General features: G+C 63.0%; 4 protein-coding genes across 13 annotated transcripts; 2 read left to right on the top strand and 2 right to left on the bottom strand.

Moving 5' to 3' along the window:
* The first annotated feature begins 17 nt into the window (after window positions 1-17).
* Window positions 18-1767, top strand: DCXR (dicarbonyl and L-xylulose reductase). Its single transcript, XM_019661862.1, has 7 exons — window positions 18-148; window positions 647-801; window positions 892-934; window positions 1014-1113; window positions 1202-1266; window positions 1341-1458; window positions 1584-1767. The coding sequence occupies exons 1-7, from the start codon at window positions 86-88 to the stop codon at window positions 1685-1687; spliced, it is 648 nt and encodes a 215-aa protein (XP_019517407.1). The 5' UTR covers window positions 18-85; the 3' UTR covers window positions 1688-1767.
* A 1217-nt stretch (window positions 1768-2984) lies between these two features.
* Window positions 2985-5815, bottom strand: RAC3 (Rac family small GTPase 3). 3 transcript variants are annotated; one of them, XM_019661934.1, is made up of 6 exons: window positions 5532-5815; window positions 4914-4985; window positions 4671-4788; window positions 4485-4547; window positions 3896-4059; window positions 2985-3738 (listed from the first exon to the last, which is right to left on the bottom strand). In XM_019661934.1, exons 1-6 carry the CDS (start codon window positions 5564-5566, stop codon window positions 3678-3680), a joined length of 513 nt encoding a protein of 170 aa, XP_019517479.1. In that variant the 5' UTR covers window positions 5567-5815; the 3' UTR covers window positions 2985-3677. The 3 variants fall into 3 exon arrangements, with proteins under 3 accessions (XP_019517479.1, XP_019517477.1, XP_019517476.1); XM_019661931.1 differs by having other exon boundaries at window positions 3240-3738; window positions 3900-4059; window positions 5532-5799; XM_019661932.1 differs by lacking the exon at window positions 5532-5815 and having other exon boundaries at window positions 3222-3738; window positions 3900-4059; window positions 4914-5521.
* Window positions 5816-6276: 461 nt separating this feature from the next.
* LRRC45 (leucine rich repeat containing 45) lies at window positions 6277-14051 on the bottom strand. 5 transcript variants are annotated; one of them, XM_019661921.1, is made up of 18 exons: window positions 13229-14051; window positions 12853-12914; window positions 12583-12708; window positions 12410-12480; window positions 11954-12132; window positions 11655-11783; window positions 10541-10653; window positions 10139-10197; window positions 9771-9848; window positions 9361-9496; window positions 9196-9273; window positions 8998-9109; window positions 8818-8888; window positions 8299-8391; window positions 7996-8088; window positions 7318-7488; window positions 7099-7246; window positions 6277-6865 (listed from the first exon to the last, which is right to left on the bottom strand). In XM_019661921.1, the coding sequence occupies exons 1-18, from the start codon at window positions 13446-13448 to the stop codon at window positions 6669-6671; spliced, it is 2136 nt and encodes a 711-aa protein (XP_019517466.1). In that variant the 5' UTR covers window positions 13449-14051; the 3' UTR covers window positions 6277-6668. The 5 variants fall into 5 exon arrangements, with proteins under 5 accessions (XP_019517466.1, XP_019517467.1, XP_019517465.1 ...); XM_019661922.1 differs by having other exon boundaries at window positions 7318-7491; window positions 13238-14050; XM_019661920.1 differs by having other exon boundaries at window positions 7318-7491; window positions 13229-14049.
* Window positions 14052-14154: 103 nt separating this feature from the next.
* CENPX (centromere protein X) lies at window positions 14155-18363 on the top strand. 4 transcript variants are annotated; one of them, XM_019661937.1, is made up of 5 exons: window positions 14155-14246; window positions 17186-17237; window positions 17420-17473; window positions 17731-17823; window positions 17937-18363. In XM_019661937.1, the coding sequence occupies exons 1-5, from the start codon at window positions 14217-14219 to the stop codon at window positions 18113-18115; spliced, it is 408 nt and encodes a 135-aa protein (XP_019517482.1). In that variant the 5' UTR covers window positions 14155-14216; the 3' UTR covers window positions 18116-18363. The 4 variants fall into 4 exon arrangements, with proteins under 4 accessions (XP_019517482.1, XP_019517480.1, XP_019517483.1 ...); XM_019661935.1 differs by having other exon boundaries at window positions 17901-18363; XM_019661938.1 differs by having other exon boundaries at window positions 17731-17819; window positions 17901-18009.
* Window positions 18364-19144: the final 781 nt, after the last annotated feature.

Genomic DNA, 19144 nt, shown 5'->3' with positions numbered 1-19144 from the left:
GCCGGGGGCGGCGGGGGAGGGGCGCCCGCACTGAGCCGCGCTCCCCGCAGGCATCGGGCGCAGCACGGTCCAGGCGCTGCACGCGATGGGTGTGCAGGTGGTGGCTGTGAGTCGGACCCGGGGCGACTTGGACAGCCTGGTCGTCGAGGTAGGCGCCGACTCGTCCCGGCCCGGCTGGCAGCGGGCGGGGCCGGCGGGGGGCCGGGACGCGCGGCGCCGGGCGCTGGGGCTGACCAAGGACCCTCAGCAACCCTTCCCGGGGCGCACGGACTCCGTGAGCCCCCGGAGCGGCCAACAGGACGGCGACGCCCCCTGGGCTTGGAAGGAGGCAGAAATGGCTGCCTTGCACGCCCGGGACCAGAGGCGCTCAGGCGCAGGGAGGAAATGGACTTTCGGGGGGCGGTGCCAGACGGCTGTCCTGAAGCTCTGAATTGCCTAGCGGCCTGGAGGCCGTGTTAATTCCCCTCCCCTCCCTGAGCCGCCTGGGATCCTGAGCCCCAAGAGGGTGGCTGGCCCTCTGGGACCCCTTAGCCCTCCCCCTGGTGGGCTGAAAGGTTACTCACACCAAGCTCCAATGCCTTACTGTGCCCCTTCTTGGGTATGGAGACTGGTAGCTGTGCCCTCACCACCCAATACGTACACACAGTGCCCCGGGGTAGAGCCGGTGTGCGTGGACCTGGGTGACTGGGAGGCCACGGAGCGGGCCCTGGGCAGCGTGGGCCCGGTGGACCTGCTGGTGAACAATGCTGCCGTGGCCCTGCTGCAGCCCTTCTTGGAGGTCACCAAGGAGGCATTTGACATGTGAGCCTGCAGGGTGCAGGAACCCTGGGGTGTGGGCTGCCCCCAGCAGCAGCAGCCCGCCCCTGACCAGGGCCTTCCATCTGCCTGCAGCTCCTTTGACGTCAACCTGCGGGCTGTCATCCAGGTGTCCCAAGTGAGCTGCCTTCAGGTCAGGAGTGGGAGCAGCTGGGTGACACTAGTTCAGCCTCACTGACGTTCCTCTGAAATTCCAGATCGTGGCCCGGGGCTTGATCGCTCGGGGAGCCCCAGGGTCCATCGTGAACGTGTCCAGCCAGGCCTCCCAGCGTGCAATTCCGAACCACACTGTCTACTGTGAGCCCAGCTGCAGCGGCCCCACCCCACTCCCCCACACCCGCCTGCAGCCAGCTCAGGCTCCACTCATGCTGAGCCCTCCTCACAGGTTCCACCAAGGGTGCCATGGATATGCTGACCAAAATGATGGCTCTGGAGCTCGGTCCACACAAGGTGAGTCCCGCTGGGGTGCCTCCCATCACCCTGCCTGTGTGCCGCCTTGCTGACCCCCACCTATCCCGGCACAGATCCGTGTGAATGCAGTGAACCCCACAGTGGTGATGACGGCCATGGCCCGGACCAATTGGAGCGACCCTCAGAAGGCCAAGACCATGCTGGACCGCATCCCACTGGGCAGGTTTGCTGGTGAGTCAGGCCAGAGTCCAGCTGGAGTTGCAGCAGGAACCCCTGTGCCAGCCTGGGTGAGGGCTGGGAGGGAAGGATGGAAGGCAGCCCCCTTCACCCACGCCCTGGCCCCACCCCGCCTGCAGAGGTGGACAATGTGGTGGACACCATCCTTTTCCTGCTGAGTGACCGGAGCAGCATGACCACGGGCTCCACTGTGCCCGTGGATGGGGGCTTCTTGGCCACCTGAGCCCCTCCACCCACACAGCCCTGCTCCGTGCTGAGTCCTCCCCACCCCCAACCCTCCAATAAACACGATTCTTCTGCCCAGCCTGCACACTGATTCCTAGGCTGCCAGCAAGGGGCCAGAAGAGGCAGAGCTCAGGGCTGGGTGTAGAAGTGAGTTCCAGGTGGGGAGGCACCCACTCAACTCATGTCCCAGGCCAGGTGGCACCCTGGCTCCCATGCCTGAGATTTTCACACCTGGCCGACTTTCTGGCGGGGGCTGGGAGGTGGGACTTGCCAGAAGACCAGCTCCCGAGGAGGGAGGTGAATTTGACCGAGGACGGGCCTTTGGCCCTGTCCAGAGGCCTCTGGGCGGGAAGCAGTGGAGTTTTTAATGAGCAGCTCTGGGGCTGGAATTCTGACATGAATGTGGGTCGACAGTCCTTACAGTTAACGAGGAACAAAAGTGAAACAAGGGGGAGGTGTGTTGGAACTTCATTAATTTGTCAGTGACTTGAGCAACACCTTTGCTGAATCAGATGACAGTTCTCAAATATCGGGGGCATTTCCTCAGCTTTTTGGGTTATTCAGTGTTACAACAAGCATGGCACACTTCTCCATCACTTTAAGTCTAGACAATTAATCAAGCCCTGGTTGTAGAATTTTCCCATTTCCACGGTGTAAATGCTCCCACCAATTTGACGTCATTGAGGGCAAAGCTGGGGAGGACATGTGCAGTCTCCCTGCTTCTGTGGTTTCCTCAGCAGATACAGTGGGTGTAAGTAACCCCAAGAGCATAAATAATAGTAACGTACACAAATTAGAAAGTCATATATTTTGTTAACTTTGTTTCTAATACAACTAATTGTAAGTTTATATAATTATTAATGATGGCTCTTTAACAACTGGCTAACAAAATTCCTGAAAATTGAGCAGTTGGCTCTACCCAGCCACAAGGGAGAGCCAAGAGAGAATGGCCCTCCTGATCACGGCTGTCTGGGGGGTGTCCTGTGGCCTTGGGGCAAGTCCCTGGACTGTGGCAGCTGGACCCTCCCAGGCTGATCCCCGACTGTTTCTGACTTCAGCAATGCCAGGCTGCCCACTTGCTCTTCTGCTCTCTCTCCTGTCCACACCACGTTTGTCCTGACCTCCACACCTTGGTCTACACTGGTCCTGCCTGGATGCCTTTCCCCGATTTTCTACCTGAATACTCCTCTGTGTCCCCAAGCCTGGGAGGGTGGGGGAACTGCGGGGGTGGCTGCCCAAACAGCTCCAAGGGACCGGACTGCTGACTGTCGACTGTCGCCCATCATACCTGGGAGTGCTAAAGCAGAGCCCACCCCACCCTGTGTGCCCCTCCCAGAGGCCGGCAGTCAGCACAGGGGGTTTCTTTGTCCAGAAGAGGCTAAATACACTTTCTCTCACTTCAATCTGGTCACCTCCTTGGGAGACAGAGACAACTCAGCAAGCTCTTTTCTTCCCCATTGTCCAGGGTGTGGAGTCGAGCTCACCCGCTCTGGACCCATGGCTGGGGGGGGTACTTAGGGGCAGGCATGGACCAGCAGGCAGGAGGTGTTGGTGGAGAATGTTTATTGTATAAAATAAGAAAGGGCTGCCTCATCTGGGGCTCATGGACAGAACCCTCCCCCCCTCCCCCATTGGGGAAGCCCATCCTGGGGCTGCCCGGGACCCACCCCTGCAGCCTGAGGGAGACCCTGCTCCCTCTTGGCCTCCTGTGGGGGTCAGGGAAGGCAGGAGCCCAGCCCCCGGAAAGGGGGGGAGAGTGGCCAGGACCCCACTGCCCCAGCCCAGCCCCATGCTTCTTGCCCCTCCCCACCCCAACCACTCCCCACAGCGGACTCCGGGACACTGGACACTAAACACAACAGCAACACGGGGGAAGGGGGCGGGGCTGCCCCCCGAGGCTGCCCCCCGAGCACGGGCTCTAGAAGACCGTGCACTTCTTTCCTGGCTTTTTCACGGGGGGTGGGCAGAGCACAGCCCGGATGGCCTCGTCAAACACTGTCTTCAGGCCCCGCTGAGTCAGGGCCGAGCACTCCAGGTACTTGACGGACCCTGGGGACAGTGAGGGAGGGCCCGGCAAGGGGGCAGGGCATGAGTGGGGGGTCACGGCAGGTGGGGGCAGCAGGGGCAGCCTGGTGTCCCCCCCTCCCCCAGAGCACACCTCCATTGTCGCCATTTCTCTGCCACTGGCAGGCCTGGTGGAACCCACTCACCGATCTCCCGGGCCATGGCCAGGCCCTGAGGGTATGTGATGGGCGCCAGCTTCTTGTCCCAAAGCCGTTCGATGGCGTCCTTGTCGTCACGGAGGTCCAGCTTGGTGCCCACCAGAAGGATGGGTGTGTGGGGGCAGTGGTGCCGCACCTCTGGGTACCACTGTGGGGACAGAGGCTGTGACCCCTACCCCTCAGAGGCTTCTCCCCGGCCTGGCCCAGCGCAGGCCATGGCTCCTCACCGCCTTTCGGTGCACACTTAGCCCTTTTGGCTTGCTTTGGGCGGGGATAAAAATTCCCAGCCAGGAAGCTTCGCGGCCTATCAAGATCTCCCAGCCAGAACCCCGCCCTTCTCTGAGAGTCTTGTTCACCATCCCTGCCCCAACCCTGCCCCCTCGTCACCCCTCTGGGCCATCTGCGCACCCCCACACACACCAAGCACACAGTCCGTGCGCCTCCAAAGGCCAATTTGCCTGTGTATAGGCTTCAGGCCAGAGACCCCAGAGACCCTGCCCTGTCAGGGCGAGTCCTCTGGACAGCCCCCCCCACACACCCCGCGTTCAGCCCGCGCCCCCAGCCCTGCCCTACCTTGGCTCGAACATTCTCAAAGGAGGCCGGGCTCACCAAGGAGAAGCAGATGAGGAAGACGTCCTTGGGAGGAAGGGAGCGGCCCGAGTGGGAGTGGTCAAGGAGGCTCCAAAGGGCCCCTGTTCACCCCCGTCAGGACCTCAGGGCCCCCACCTGAGCCCCCCAGCTGGCCCCGTCGTCACCTACAGTTTGGGGATAGGAAAGCGGCCGCAGCCGGTCGTAGTCCTCCTGCCCAGCGGTGTCCCACAGCCCCAGGTTCACCGGCTTTCCGTCCACCATCACATTCGCAGAGTAGTTGTCAAAACTGCAGGGGCAGAGCGGGAAGGGCCAGCCTAAGCCTGGGGCTCGCAGGCCCGCGCGGAACTGGAACCACCCGGAGGCCCAGCCCAGGGGAGCCCGTGTGCAGTGCCGCCCGCCAGCCCCGCTCACACGGTGGGGATGTACTCTCCCGGGAAGGCGTTGGTCGTGTAGCTGATCAGCAGGCAGGTCTTCCCCACGGCGCTGTGGACGGAAGGCAAGCCGCGCTGCTTCGGCCCCTCTGCCCAGCGAGGACGGCCCCCTCCCATGAGCCACAGGCCAAGTTAGGGGTTCTGGGTGGGCACAGGGCTCCCGGCGCAGCAGGTCCGCCTCCACCTCGGGCTGGGGGAGGGCGACCCGCGCGGGCGGGCCGACCGGGGCGGCGAGGGGGTGGGTGCGGGCGGGGCGGGGCGCGCTGCCTCGGAGCCCCAGGCGGAGTTCCCGCCGCGCGGAGGACGGCAGGGGAGGGAGGGCTCAGCCGAGGGTCCTGCCCAGGTACGGGGCTTGGCCCCACCCACTGGGACGCCCGGCGGGCGCCGGCCGGCGAGGGGCCGGGCAGCATCGGGTGGGCCGGGGCCGGAGGCCTGGCCCCGCGGCCGGCCGGGACCTCGCCCCACCGCGCCCTCCTGGGCCACGCGCGCCGCCCGTCTGGCCGGCCGCGCCCCGGAGCCGCGCGCCCGGCCCAGCCAGGGTCCTCGGGGCCGCCTCCGCCTCGGCCCGCAGCTCCGCAGCTCCGCCCCGCGCACTCACCCGTCGCCGACCACCACGCATTTGATGGCCTGCATGGGCGCGGGCCGGGCGGGCGCGGCCGCGAGCCGAGCTGCGGAGAAATGCCCGCGCCGCAGCGGCCGCGGACCTGAGCCGAGCGCCAAGCCGAGCGGCCGGAGACAGCCGAGCACCGCCGAGCGCCGGGAGCGGAGACAGCCGAGCGCGGCCGGCGAGGGGCGCGGGCTTTCCGGCGAAATCTGAAGGAGGCAGGACCCGGTGCACACACCCCCAGCCTGTCCCGAGTCCTGGGGGCGGCGGGGGGGGGGGGGGGTGCGCGTCGCTCTGGTTAGACGCAGGGCTCGGTGCACGGGGGCTCCCTGAGGCCCCTGTGATCCCCGCCAAGGGGCAGTGCAGGCGATTCCCACCCACCTGCACATGGGTTGGGTGGTCTGTGTGCACGTGGTTCCTTCTAGGAAAACCTCTCCCAGGGCCCACCGGGGTAGGAGCGGAGGCCCACGCACCCTCTGGCCAGGGGACAGGTGGTGAAAACTCCAGTTTGCAGTCACCAGAGTACTCCCAAGGTGGGCAGCCCTGGCCTACTGTCTCCCCTGCACCCCCTGTCTGCTGCAGCAGCTCTACTGTCCCTCCCTGGCAGCAGTGCATTAGGAGGGGGGACCCAGCCACACCCTGGGGGGGTGGTCTTTCCTGCAGGGCCCGGCAGAGGGTCTCCTGAGACACTGCAGTGGCTGGGAGCCAGGCTGATGTAGAAGAAAGGCACACTCAAGTATGTATCACAAAGTGCAAAAGTTCTGTATTTCAAAACACCCCCGTGAGCGGTCGGTGTCTGCTGCCTTCATGGTTACATTGTAAAAGGTGGTTGTGAAACACGGGGCGAGGGGCTGGGATGGCTCAGGCTGCGCGTCCCCCAATTTCCATTCGTCATGGGCTCATTTTCTCAAGCGCATCAGTGTCTGAGGCACTGGCCACTCCAGCCCTCTTGCCCACCCGGGCTCTGCGCCCACCCGGTTAGGCACAGCTGGTGAGCTGCAGCAGAACCACTCCCAATCCATCTTGGCACTGATTTCCGAGTCACCAGCTGTCACCCTGCCCAAGCACACCCTCGACAGCCTGTCCCTGAGAGCCACCCTCATGCCACTCCTGAAGTCCCTATGCCTCCCCTCACTTTTGAGGGCTCGAAGTCCTCAGTGGGGACCCCTGAACGTAAGCCAGGACAGCATTTTGCAGGAAGCTGGCCCTCTGGGCCTCCTCATCCCGAATCCTGGCCATCTCCGCCTCCTTCAGCCGCAGCTTCTCCCGAAGAGAGGCGTTCTCACTCTCCCTGTCCAGCAGCGCCTCCCGGTGGTCACTTGCGATCACTGCAGAGGAGGAAGTGCAGTGAGGAAGGGCGGTGTGCTGTCTGGACACTGGGCACTGCAGATGACCGCGGAGAGGCCAGGTGGGGCTTGCGTGGGGTCACTGGGATGCAGACACACCCAGCTGCTCATGCCAGTGCCTCTGAAACCCAGGTTCAGCTCCAGCCCAGCATCCCGCTGGATAACCCACCAAGGTGCCACACAGGCGGCACGGGGAGGCTCGGGGCTCGGCTTACCTTTCAGCTGGCGCGCCAAGGCTGCCACCTTCTCTTTCAATGCTTCCTGGGCTGCCAGCTCGGCCTGCAGGCGGCCATTCTGCTCCTGAAGCTCCACCCGCACCCTGGTCACCTCAGCCACCTTTTCTTGGTCCTTGTTACTCAGCTCCTGCCAGGCATGGTCAGTGAGGTGTCCGCTGGGCGCCATGGGCACCCCAGGGGACCTCAAAGTCCCAGTACCTGCTGCAGCTCCTCCAGCCGCCGCCTCAGGCCCTCCACCTGCAGGCCAAGCTGACTGGCCCGCGCCTGGGCCTCAGCCACCGCCTCCCTCTGCTGCAGGCAGGTGCTCTGTGCCTCATCCCGCGCCTGTGCCAGCAACCGCAGCTTCTCCTCCAGGTGACCCAGGCGCTGCTGCTGTGGGTGTACAGAGGGGCTGGTAAGCAGCAGGGGCTACAAGGTGTGGCCCAGAGCTAAGGTGTGCAGTGGCCATGAGGAGGAGGGGTGACCTCCTCGGACCCAGGGGAGCTTTCATTTGCAACGGGGAAACCGCACCTTTGCTCCAGTCACTATGTTTATTGTTCTGACCGGGCTCACCTTACATGAGCCTGGCAGGGGCATTCCTTCCTGGCTCCCCTCCCCCTTCTCCCAGGAGGACTCCATCCTGCCCTCTGGGGTAGATGGCCAACCCTTTTCCCCCAGCTCAGGGCTGGACGACAGTGGCTTTGTGGGGAGCTGTACCTACGGGACAAGTGTCCTGCTGTGACTCTTCCCTACCCCCTGCACTCCTGTCCCCTAGTCTCCCCGACCCCCATCTCCCCCTACAGAGCCAGCGGGGCAGCTCACACCAGCCCCTCAGGCTCCACTGGTGGGCACTGTGGGCAGCGGGCTGGGTCCTTGCATGGTCATGGCTGGGCTCACCTCCTCCAGTCGGACTTGGTTCTTGGCCTTGATGAGCTCCTCCTCAGCCTGGCCACGCTCAGTGAGCGCCACAGCCTTCACTCGGCTCAGCTCCTGCACCACAGACAGCAACCCACTGGGCACGTGCCTCTGGCCCCTCCACCAGCCTCCTGAGGCTTTGCTCACTAGGCGAGGTGTCCATGGTGAGGGGAGCCCCCGTGACACCTTACTAAGTCCCTCTGGTCTCACGGGGACATTGGTGGGTGAGTCCCCAAGGGTGCCTGATAAGGCTGACACGGGGTGTCCAGCACAGCATGTGCGCACCTTCTCTAGGGACAGCCGCGCGGCCTCCAGCCTCTGCGCTCTCTCCTGCATGGCCCTCTCGGTCTCCTCCAGATGGCGAGTCATATGCTCCACCTGGCCAGGTACAAGGTGGGAGCAGGGCTATTAGGCTGGCTCCCCAGCCTCCCCTGTGGGCTCCCCACCCTGGAAGGCAGGCCAATCTTAGGGACCCTGTTCCTTTCAAGGGGCTGCCCCAAGTGGCTTCATAGGAAGTGGAGATGGAGGGCATGTCCCAGCACCATGCCCCAGGCGGTATGGAGCACACGGCCTCCTGTGTTGTGGCCCCAGAGCAGTTGGGGTCCCTTCTAGAGTCTGGTCAGGTTCTGGGTCTGGCATCTGCTGGGGCTGGTGGAGAACCACTACCCAGCAAAACCCCAAAGCTGGCGAGCAGAGCCGGGCCAGGGGTATGCTTTGGGGACACCAGGCCACACTGAGGCATCTGCAGGCCCCAGGCGGACAGTGGAGGGAGAAAGAGGCCACATGACACCATTAACGAGGCACCTCCTTGAAGCGCAGATGCTCCGAGTCCTCCAGGCTCTGCCGAGACCTCTTCTTCTCCAGTTCCAGGCGCTCTGGAAGCCCAGGGGAAAGTGTGAAGGGGATACTCTGGGGGTGCACCATTCCAAGGCCCCCACCCACCCCAGACCGTGGGCTCCTGACCCCAGTCCTCTTGGTACATACCTTCAGCTTGGATGGCCCGCATTTTCAGCTCGGCCGACGTGTTGGTCAGCTCCTGCCTGGTCAGGAACAGCTGGTCCTGCTGTGACTTCACCTTCCGCTCCAGCTCGTCCACCTGGAAGCCCACAACATGGGAGGGAAGGTTTGGCCTAGCCTGTGCCCGCCCCGGGCTCCCGGGGGCCTGGCCTTGCACCTCCACACCTCGTTTTGCAGAAGCAGGTTCTTTTCATTGGCAGCAGACAAGTCTCTGAGCAGCTTAGACTCCCGCTCGGCAGCTTCCTAAGGGTGAGAAGGGGAAGGGCACCACCAGTCACCAGCCACTGTGCACTGCCTGCCCGCTCAGCGCCCGCCCCGTTGCCTGCCCACCTGCTGCTCCAGTCTGCGCTCCTTGGCCTGCCTCTGTACCAGGCTCCAATGCTCCTGCTCTGCGGTGGCCAGAAGCTCCCCCAGGTCCTGGGCCTTCTGCTCCGACAAAGCCAGAGCAGCCTCGGCCATCTGCAGTCTGCAAGGAGGAGCCAGCCCCACCCCGGCCCCTCCATCAGCCCCACCACAGCCTTGCAAAGGCCTCCTGTTCTCATTCTTGCCAGGCCGCTACTCACCCCAGCTAGCGCTTACCTGCTCCAAGACGCCTTCCAGGGTTCTCATGCAGCTATTTCCCACCTTTACCTTGTACATGAGGACTCGAGCCCTCGTCTGTACCACCCCTTTGTCCCGTGGGCATGTCTCTAAAGTGTTGTGAAGCTGCCCTGCCCACTTCCTGCCCCCCATCCACTCACTTGGCCTTGAGGGCATTGATGATGGACTGCCTCTCATTCAGGGCTTCCTGAAGCTGCCCCACACGTGCTGCCGATGTCCTGTGGGCAGAGAGGAGGGTCAGACAAACCCAAGCCCCAGAGCCCTCCCGGCCCCCGGCCCTGGCGGCAGCTGCCCTTCCTCCCACGCTCCAAGCACTGGGCTGAGGAGGTGCTCTGTGCTCCCTGGAACCTCTAGCCAACTTCCTCAGAAAGCACATGCTGTGACCTCATCTGTGGGCAAGTGACAAGGCTCAGGTCAGATCGCCCCCAAGGCTGGAGCGAGGACCCAAACCCTGGGTCCTCCAACCCAACCCCAGCCCCGCCTCCCACGGCCCTGGGACCAAGCTTACCGGGTGCTTCTTGCCATCTCCTCTCGTTGCTTATCAATCGTCTCCATCAAGTCCAGAAACTGGGGACAGAGAAAGCCAGAGCTCTGTCAGGGCCCAGAGTCTGCCTGCTCCCGCTGGGAAGGAAGGCGAGCAGAGGCCCTCCGTGGCGGCAGGACAGCAAGGGAGGATGGCTCCTGCACACGGAGGCCCGGAGGCCCCCAGGGAAAGCCTGTCCTGCCTGGCTGGAAGGGGTCAGACCAAGAGACCACCACCTGGGCCTGGGTGTCAGCCACTTGGAGAGGGTCAAGGGCCCAGAGAAAGGGAAGGCGGCCATGACACAGTGGCCTAGGGGGGGCCCTTTGTTCACGCAGCCAGGGAGGGGCTGGTGTGAGGTGCTGTGGCCAGAGGCGGCCCTGTTCTCACCTGCTTGGACTTCTCTTCCTGGAGGTGCCTCACCTCCTTGCTGAGCACGCGGGTGCGGGCCTGGTTCTCCCGGAAGGTGGCCTCCCGCTCCTGGGTGTGATCCATGGCTTGCTCTGTCAGAATGAGCTGAGTTACCCACTCGGGGCTGCTCAGCCTCGGGAGTGGCCAACAGCCAGCCCTGCCCCGAGCTCAGGAGCCAGCTGTCTGGGAATCAGGACTGTACGAGGTAGTGTCTCATCCACAAATCCGGCAGACGGCCAGTGCACTAGGGGGTGAAAGCCTTCAGCGGGTGTGGGGTGGGGGCAACAGTGGGGCCAGGAGCCTGGGAGGCAGCAGGTGCCGAGGCCACACACATGGAGAGGGGCATTTGGGCTTCATCCCAAAGGTCGAAGGTGGCTATATGACTTTTAATAGGTGAATGTGTGTTTAGTTCCTGTGTTCTGTAAAGATCCAGGCAGCATCTGGAACGGGACCAGCCAGAGGCTGCTGTGAAGTCAGGAGATTACAACAGCTGGGGTGACCCAGAGGCAGGCCAAGAACGGAGAAGCTGGAGATGACACATGTCAGGTAGACCCAAAGGGAGGTGGTGACTGGTGCAGAATTCCAGCCAAAGCTTGGACCCTCGGGTGGCTGGCACTGCTGGCAGGATGAGGAGCCACAGGGAGTGGCAGTGTTTTGCCAGGCTGGGGCTGAGGTTTCCAGGTCATGGACAGGAGGGGACCGTGCAGGCTGCGGCTTGGACCTGGTGGCCCCACTCACGGGCATGGCCACAAACTCAGGTGTGACGGGGGCAGATGCCACCCGAGGCAGTGGCACAGCCATCAGGGCAAGGCCCCAAGCCACACTACCTCAGCTTCCTCATCTGTGAAATGGGTGACCTCCCACCACCCACCTCAGGAGATCTAAGGACTGAATGCGCAGGTGTCAGGAATGCAAGGGGCGGCCCTGGACAGTGAGCGCTGCGGCAGCCCGCTGCCGCCTCTCCTTCCGTGAGCTCTTGCCCTTCCTCTTCCTCCATTTCTAATTCAGGCTGCCATCAGGATGCGTCTGCATGTCCCTTGGAGGCTGGGCCTCCAGCTTTACGCATGACCCGCTCCAAACGGTGCACCCTTACCCACGGCTCTGAGGACATCGCTGGGGACGCTGTTCCCAGCCAGCTCCAGCCTCCACAGGGTTCTGTTGCTCGGCAGACAGCTCACCAAGGCCCGGCCGCCCAGGAGGCCAATGTTGTTCCAGCGCAGGTCTGGAAGGAAACCTGTTGTCACCAGACAGAAGGCACCTGGGGGTGCAGGCCCAGCCCAGAAGCTTCCCTGGGGGAATTGCCCACAGAGCAGGAGCCTGCCTGGCTCTGCTCCCCACGCCCACCCTCAGCCCTCATTTTGGGGAGCCAGACAGTGGTCTGCGGGGCCGCACCCAGCTGCTGGAGGCTGGTGTTGCTCTTCAGGGCCAGGGCCAGCTCCTCTGCGCCCTTGTGACTGATCTGGTTGTTGCGTAGGTCCAGCTGCCGCAGTGTGCCGTTGGCGGCCAGGGCCCCGCAGAAGGTGGCAAAGGCATCTTCCCACGTGCCCAGGTTGTTCCACTCCAGGGTGAGGCTGCGGGAAGGGCGGACGTGAGCTGCATGGCCCAAGGAGCACCCTGCTCCCATGGGTCCAGGGGGGCTTGAGGAGGGACGCAGGCCTGGGGTGTCTGGAGTCCCGGGAGTAACTTGTATCCGCCCACTCCCCGCAGATGGACAGATGGAAAACAGGCCACTGGCCCGAAGGAATGAAGGAATGAACTCTTGGGTTGCAGAGCCCTGTCCTCTGGGGCCAACCCTGAACCTGCAGAGAAAGAGGTGGTTGGGGGAGGGTGGGGCGAATGCCACCTTACTTCTGAATGGACTTGTTCTGTCGGAGGAGTCTTCCTAGAGCCTCGGCCCCTGCGGCCCGAAGGTTATTGCCCTAAGACAGGAAGAGACAGAGCAGGCATATTGTCCTGGCTGGGTTCCGGCTTGTGTACCCCCTGAAGGTCCCTGGTTGGGTTGGGTCAAGGCCAAGCACAACCTCTGAGTGGAAGGTGTGGCTCCTTTCAAACGCTTCCTTTCCTGAGCACAGGGAGCCTCCTGGTGTGGGCTCTGTCAGTGCGTTTATGGGAACACTCTGGAACTCATATTCGCACCCTCCAGACACCTACACACAAGCATGAGGCCACCAGGAAACGGCACGGAGTCCTGTGTGCCGACAGCATTTACAGACCGTGTCTCTGGCTACCTACCGCCCAGACCACATGGCTTCCCTCCCCTCAGGTGGCATGCCCAAAGGCAGTCCCCTCACCTTTAGATCCAAAAACTGAAGAACAGTGTTGGCGCACAGCCCCTGGAGCAACAGTGTGGCCCCTGTGAGAGGGCAGGACAGTCACTCTCTGCCCCTGGTGGCCAGAGCACAGTGTGACTCTCCTAAGGTGGGATGCTAGGGCTTCTCTGTTACAAAGAAAAATTGCCCTCTGCTTCCAGGTTTCGAGGGACCCTGCTGCTTGCCATTACTACAGAACACAAGGGGGGACAGCCCAAAGAGCTAGGTGCAATGGAGCAGCATTGGAGCAGGGGGCAGGCAACGCAAGGGAAGGCTGCCCTGAGGCAAAGGGCTTGACCCCAGCCCCGACTCTGAGGTTGCAAGGGCGGTCCTGGCCCCAGCCGCCCGCGGTGCCCACCTTCCTCACTCAGCATGCAGTCGCTCAGGACGAGCTCAGTCACAAGAGCCTCCTTCTGCAGCAGCTTGCCCAGGGCCCTACAGGTGTCGGCGGTCAGGCTCTGCGTGGCCAGGTCCAGCCGGCCCCGTGGTAGCTCCTGCAGTCGCTGCAGGACAGTCTCCTGGGGTTCGGCCCCACTCTCCTTGCACAGCCGGCTGTAGGAGCGCCGGACTTCCTCCATGTCCCTGGGGTGCCAGCAGGGCTGCCTCCGCACGCTCCTAGAGCCAGGCCTCACCGTGCGCCAGCCAGCGGGGCGGGAAGCCGAAGCTGGGTGAAGAGGCCTGCTTGCCCCGCTGCAGGGCTGCTCTCCCTGCTGGCAGTAGGGCAGGCCTTCTCCCCGGGGGGCCGACAGGGACCCCTAGCAGCTCAGTGTGGGGCTCAACGACCTCCGCAGGTCCGACCTCCGCAGCCGAGGAACGAACAGCAAACTGAGTTGTTTCTACACGCGGGAGGCCCCAGGAGGGCGAGGGTGGCCAAGGGACCGCCCGCGCATGGGGCCGAAGCGGGATCGAGGGCCCCTACGGGCCGGGGCTACCCGCAGCGGGGCCGGTTCAGGCATCACTAGTACCCCCGGGGCCCCAGTACTCGCCCCACCGACACCTGCTCCCCGCGGTGTGCCTGGCGGCCGCGGTGCCTCAATATCCAGGAAGAGCAGGGAGCGCCGGGAAAGGCTGGCGGAAACTACAACTCCCAGGAGGCTTTGCGGAGGAGGGGCGCCCGCCGCGGGCTAACGAGGTTGAGAACCCGGCACGCGCTGCGGGCCACCAGCCGGTAGAGCAGAGGCAGCACTATCCGGGCCCAAGGGGGCGAGGGAGGGAGCGGAGCGCGGCCTCGGAGGGCGTGCTCCGGGGTGATTGGCTGGGGGATCGGGGGCGGGCCTGGAAAGGCGCGCTCAGGGCTCATTGGCAGGGGGGCGGGGCTCTGGAGGGCGCGAGTCGCGGCGCCGGTCATGGAGGCGACCAGCTCCGGCTTCCGGAAAGTGAGAGAGCGGGCGACGCGGGGGAGGGAGGTAGTGGTGGTGGGGATACTGCGGCCGGACCCCACGCGTGACCCACGTGTGGGCCTTGAGCCAGCCCCGGCGCTGCGCGCGCGCGCCTTCTAGGGCGGGCCCATTCCCAGAATGCGGCCACGACCCCACCCCGCGCGTCCTTCGCCCTCCAGGTGGCAGAAGGTCGAGTGGTCTGGGGCAAGAGGGAGGGGGTCTGCAGAAACTGGGCAGAGGTGGGCGCCGCGACGGCGGAAATGCAGGGGGCGCCCAGAGAGGAGCCTGGGCTCGCCGGCCCCGCCCCCCCCGATCCGGGGGTACTTTTCCCTAAACCGCCTGGCTTAGGGCACAGCTCCGCCCAGCTCGCTGACAGGTCACATCGCCGCATAGGCTAAAGTTTCCTTTGGCCTGTCCCCTATCACGCGAGCCCTGTGCTTTGTGCCTCATCGGAGCCAAGTTGAAGCCCAGCTGAAGTTGCGTTTCGGGATAGCACGTTTGTCTAGGTTCGGTCTGGCGTGCGTGGGGCCCCGCAAGTCCTTTTAGTGACACCCCTGGCGCAGTCAGGCACTGTTCTATGCACTTGACATAGAGCAGCCCATTTAATGCTCACCCGCCCGAGGAGAAGGTAGTACTGTCCCCACTCCCAGGGGAGAAACGAAGCAGGTCTGCGGTGTCACCCTTTGCTCTGCCTGTGGTGAGGGCTGCCCTGGGTGCTAGCAGGTCCGTTGGCTCCCACACCTGAGGCTGCGACCAGTTTCTGAGTCTGGCTTTGTTGCGCTATCCTAGGGGTCAGCAAACTTTTGAGCTAGAAGAGCCGCCAGGGGTCAGCAAACTGTGGCTCAGAGCCACAGGCTCTGAAATAAAATTGAAAATGAAAATAAAACTCATAGTTTCATTTATAAAATTTTAAAAGGATAGTCACATAATGGTGATTATGTAAAAATATATTTATGGCTCTCGAATAATTTTTAAATTGTGAGGGACAGGATTGCCTCTTTCAGGAGTCTGCAAACTTTTGAGACGGAACATACCCAGATGAGGCTCGCGAGCTGCAGCTTGCCAATCCCTGCTCTGTCCTAAAGTTAGGCGCCACTGATGCCTTGAATCAGAACGGTGTGCCGGGAAGGCCCGTGGGCCTTTTGTGACCTGGAAAGGGAAGCAGGCTCTCAGCCCCTTGTGGGCACTTCTTTGTCCCTCCAGCCCCCAGTGGGGTTGTCAGCCTTGCAGAGGCATGGGGACTTCTCTCGGGTTCACCTGCTGCCTCAGTCCCCTCTTCCTCTTTATCACACAGGATCGTGACTCTGTCCTAGCCCAGAAAGAATTAATCACCTAAAAGGGAAAGTCATTGAGGCTGGGGTGATCTGGCATGGTGGTTGCAAGAACACGCCCCCCCCCCGCCCGCCCCCATTATAACAGCTGGAGAGGGGAGCACAGGGCTTGGCCGTCATCATGTCGACCTGGACAGCTCTCCAGTCCTCGTACCATGGGCTCTGGCCAGAGCCGCGGTCAGAGCCGCACAGGGCTGTCCTGGAGGAGGGTGATGCAGGGAGGGGCTGTGGTGCCAACATGTTGTGGGACAAAGGCTGAACTCATCCCAGTTCCCATCCTGCCGAGTTCAGGTCACCTGTTTGTTTGGGAACTGCCACTCCCAGTTGGTGCTGACCCCCTTAGGTAGCTCTTCCTGGGGGACTGGGAGCAGGTGGGGCAGTAGAGCCTTCTGGGCCATTCCTGGTACCTTCCTGGTAAGCAGCAAAAAGGACCAGCAGGTGGCACCAAGCTCACGCAGCCACTGCTGGGAGGGCCAGGCGGCGGCTGCAGCTTCCCCTGGTGACTGGTGGTAAGTTCTTAGCCTTCTGAGCCTGCGCCCCATCGGTGTCCACTTGCTCTGCTCCTGAACTTTGCTGAGTTGCACAGGCGAAGCCGTGCGACCTCCCATGGCTACAGCTGGAGGCCTGGCTGGTCCCCAGCTCACCTTCCCTGCAGGACACTCCATTTTGTTTCTGAGTTCGCCCGCTGCTGCTGTCCTCCTGCCTCCCCAGACTCTGCTGGCTCCTGCCTTGGTCGGCCTTTCATGGTCCATCCACGTGCTGGCACCTCCCAAATCCTCATCACCAGCTCCAGCCTTCGAGCAGGCCCCTCAACTCCAGCCACCCACCCGGCTGCTTTGTTTGGGCACCTGATGCATGTCCTTCACTCAAACGTGTCCCAAGTTGAGCTCCTGAGTCCCTGGTCCCCAGAATCCATCTCCACCCATAGCCCCTGTGTTTGTGGAGTGGCTCCATCTTTTGGGGGCTCAAGCCCGTGCCTTGGTGAGTCTTGGCCTGGACCCACCCGTGTCCTATTCATGTCTGTCAGGAAGTCCTGCAGACCCCCCAGGCTCTGTCCTTCACCCCCACCACCCACTGACCGAGCAGCCAGGTCCCTGCCCAGCGCTGTGGTCTTCACAACACCCATCTCATTATAGGAAGACTCCTTCCTTCATCTCTCCTGGGTGGGACCACGGATGGAGCTGGCCTGGCACCTAGAGCAGGGTCTGGCACAAACCAGGTGGTATTGGTGGCATGGACAGACCTGTGAAGGCGCCCAGCATGGGAGCAGCCACATTCAGTCCCTCACAGGGAGGGTGTCTTGGCCCCAGGGGTGGGAGCACCAGACTCCCCTAGACTCCAGGAAAACGAGTCCCAGGGAAGGGCGGGCTGGCACCTGGACTGCTCCCACCTGCTGCCACATATCTCATTTCTGGTCCTGGAGCCATCCACAGGGAGGTTTCTCCCACCGCCTGGGCCCCCACCCTGGGAGAGGCTCCAGAGAACAGAAGGCATTTCAGGTCAGAAATCGCAACCCCTTCCCACCCAGCACGAAAACCCTGAGGGGTCTGCAGCATTTGGGTGGGGACGGGGGCAGTGAGCCTCTGAGTCCTGCTGTCTCCCCAGGAACTGGTGAGCAAGCTGCTGCACCTGCACTTCAAAGACGACAAAACCAAAGGTGTGTAAGTGCAGGGATGCTGGCGGGAGGGGGGGTGGGCAGGGCGGTGCTGCCCGCTCTGTGGGGGTCATCGTGGGACGAGGAGGAGCCAGGTCAGGAGTGGGGGTTTGGAGGAGCCTGCAGCCCCTGGCCAGATTGACAGCAGAGTGCAGCCCCGTGACCTGCGCATCTCCACCTTGCAGTTGGCGGGGACGCGCTGCTGCTCATGGCGGAGTTGTTGAAGATCTTCGTCTTGGGTGAGCTGAGGAACCCGGCCTTCCCGACCACTTGTCCCTTCTGCATTTTATTTACCAGTGGGGAAACCAAGTCACACATTTCTCCACAGCACCCTTTAGGTTCTGTGTCCCTGGAAAGTTCCGTGTTTCAGGGGCCACAACCTCGGACTTCTGAGCTGCCAGCCAGCAGGGGCGGGAGGCCGCTGGGGCTGAGGCCTGGGGTACTGGGATTCAAACCCCCCAGCCTTCTGCACCCCTCACTTCCCTCCTCACGGCAGAAGCGGCCATCCGCAGCATACGGCAGGCCCAGGCAGAGGACCTGGCCGGTGTGGACGTGGAACAGCTGGAGAAGGTGCTGCCTCAGCTGGTAGGTGGGTAGGGGAGCCCTCCCGGGAGCAGGGCTTGGCCGTGGCTGGCGCCCGTGAGGCTGAACCCTTGTCCCCCACAGCTTCTGGACTTCTAGGTGTTTCTGCCCTCACTCCAGCCTCCTGCCTGCCTGCATCACAGCCCAGCCCCGTGTCCACGTGTCTGCTGTGGCATCTGGCTTCAGACAGGGAAGAGGCTGCTGATCCGAGGCGCTCCTCCAGCTCCGAAACTGGGCCAGTCCCAGCAAATGCGCTCTTGTCCCTCATGTCCTCTCTGCCCCCGACGGCCTGGACGTAGCAGAGGTTGCCGTGGGGCGGTCGGCCCATGGTGAGCACCTGTGCTGTGGGAGGGGCCTTGGGAAGCAGGTGCCGAGGGAGCAGCAGAGACTGTGTCTTCCACAGACCAGCAGAGCTGCAGCCCTGCCACCCGACATCAAAGCTGGCATGTCACCTCCTAGCCATGCGATCCTCGCTCAGAAGATGCTTCTCTGAGCTATAGATTTGTTCTCACAAAGCAACACCAGTAAACCAAAGCTGCCTCTCCCAGCCCAGCCTCCGTGTTGCCATTAATCACCCAAAGTCAAGTTGCTTCAAAGCCGACTTGCCCCATCCATCTTGGTAGGACAAAAGCAAAGCTGAGAAAGGACAGAATAATAAACAGCATGTGTGAGCCCTGCCTTGGGCATGAGAGGGGCTGTGAAACAGGAGCCTTGCACACGTGGCCACTGGCCTGGACATGGTGCTGCCACGGGCTGCCTGGCTGTGGGGTTGCCCCTGGCTGGCAGGCGGGCGGGAGTGTCGGTGTGGGCAGGGTCTGCTGGTGGGGGACACTTGGGTGGGAGAGACCTGGAGACCAGCCACCAGGCCCTGGGCAATGCAAGGGACGGCAGGTCAGGCCACGCCCACCTCAGAGATTTGGGGGGACCTGGTAGAAGCCAAAGCCAGGTCTGGGAGGACTTCCTGCCCTCAGGTGCTCAGGGGTCTCCAGGCCCCAGCTCCCAACCTCTGCCTCCCTCTACTTCTGACAGTGCACAGGCTGGAAACACCCAAAGGAGTCTGGGCCGAATTGGGACGGAGCTGTAGCACGTGGTCCGCTGGGGAGGGACGTCAAGGTGGGACAACAGCTGCCCCACACAGAGCCACCCCATCTGCCTTGGCGAGGTGCCTTGCCAGAGGATCTGGCGAGGGCCTGCGGGGCAACCTCAGCCCCCATCCCTGAGGACCAAGTGCATGGGTTGGGGGCAAGCCCCCCATCCCTAATTTGGCCTACTCGACCCCTTCCTGTACCTTCCCCACCTTCCTCTCCCCCGCCCCTCAGGGAGTCTCT

Source organism: Hipposideros armiger, unplaced genomic scaffold (genome assembly GCF_001890085.2).
Source record: "Hipposideros armiger isolate ML-2016 unplaced genomic scaffold, ASM189008v1 scaffold_362, whole genome shotgun sequence".
Taxonomy (NCBI): domain Eukaryota; kingdom Metazoa; phylum Chordata; class Mammalia; order Chiroptera; family Hipposideridae; genus Hipposideros; species Hipposideros armiger.
Note: the sequence above shows the minus strand (reverse complement) of the source record. Positions and strands in the feature narration are given on the sequence as shown.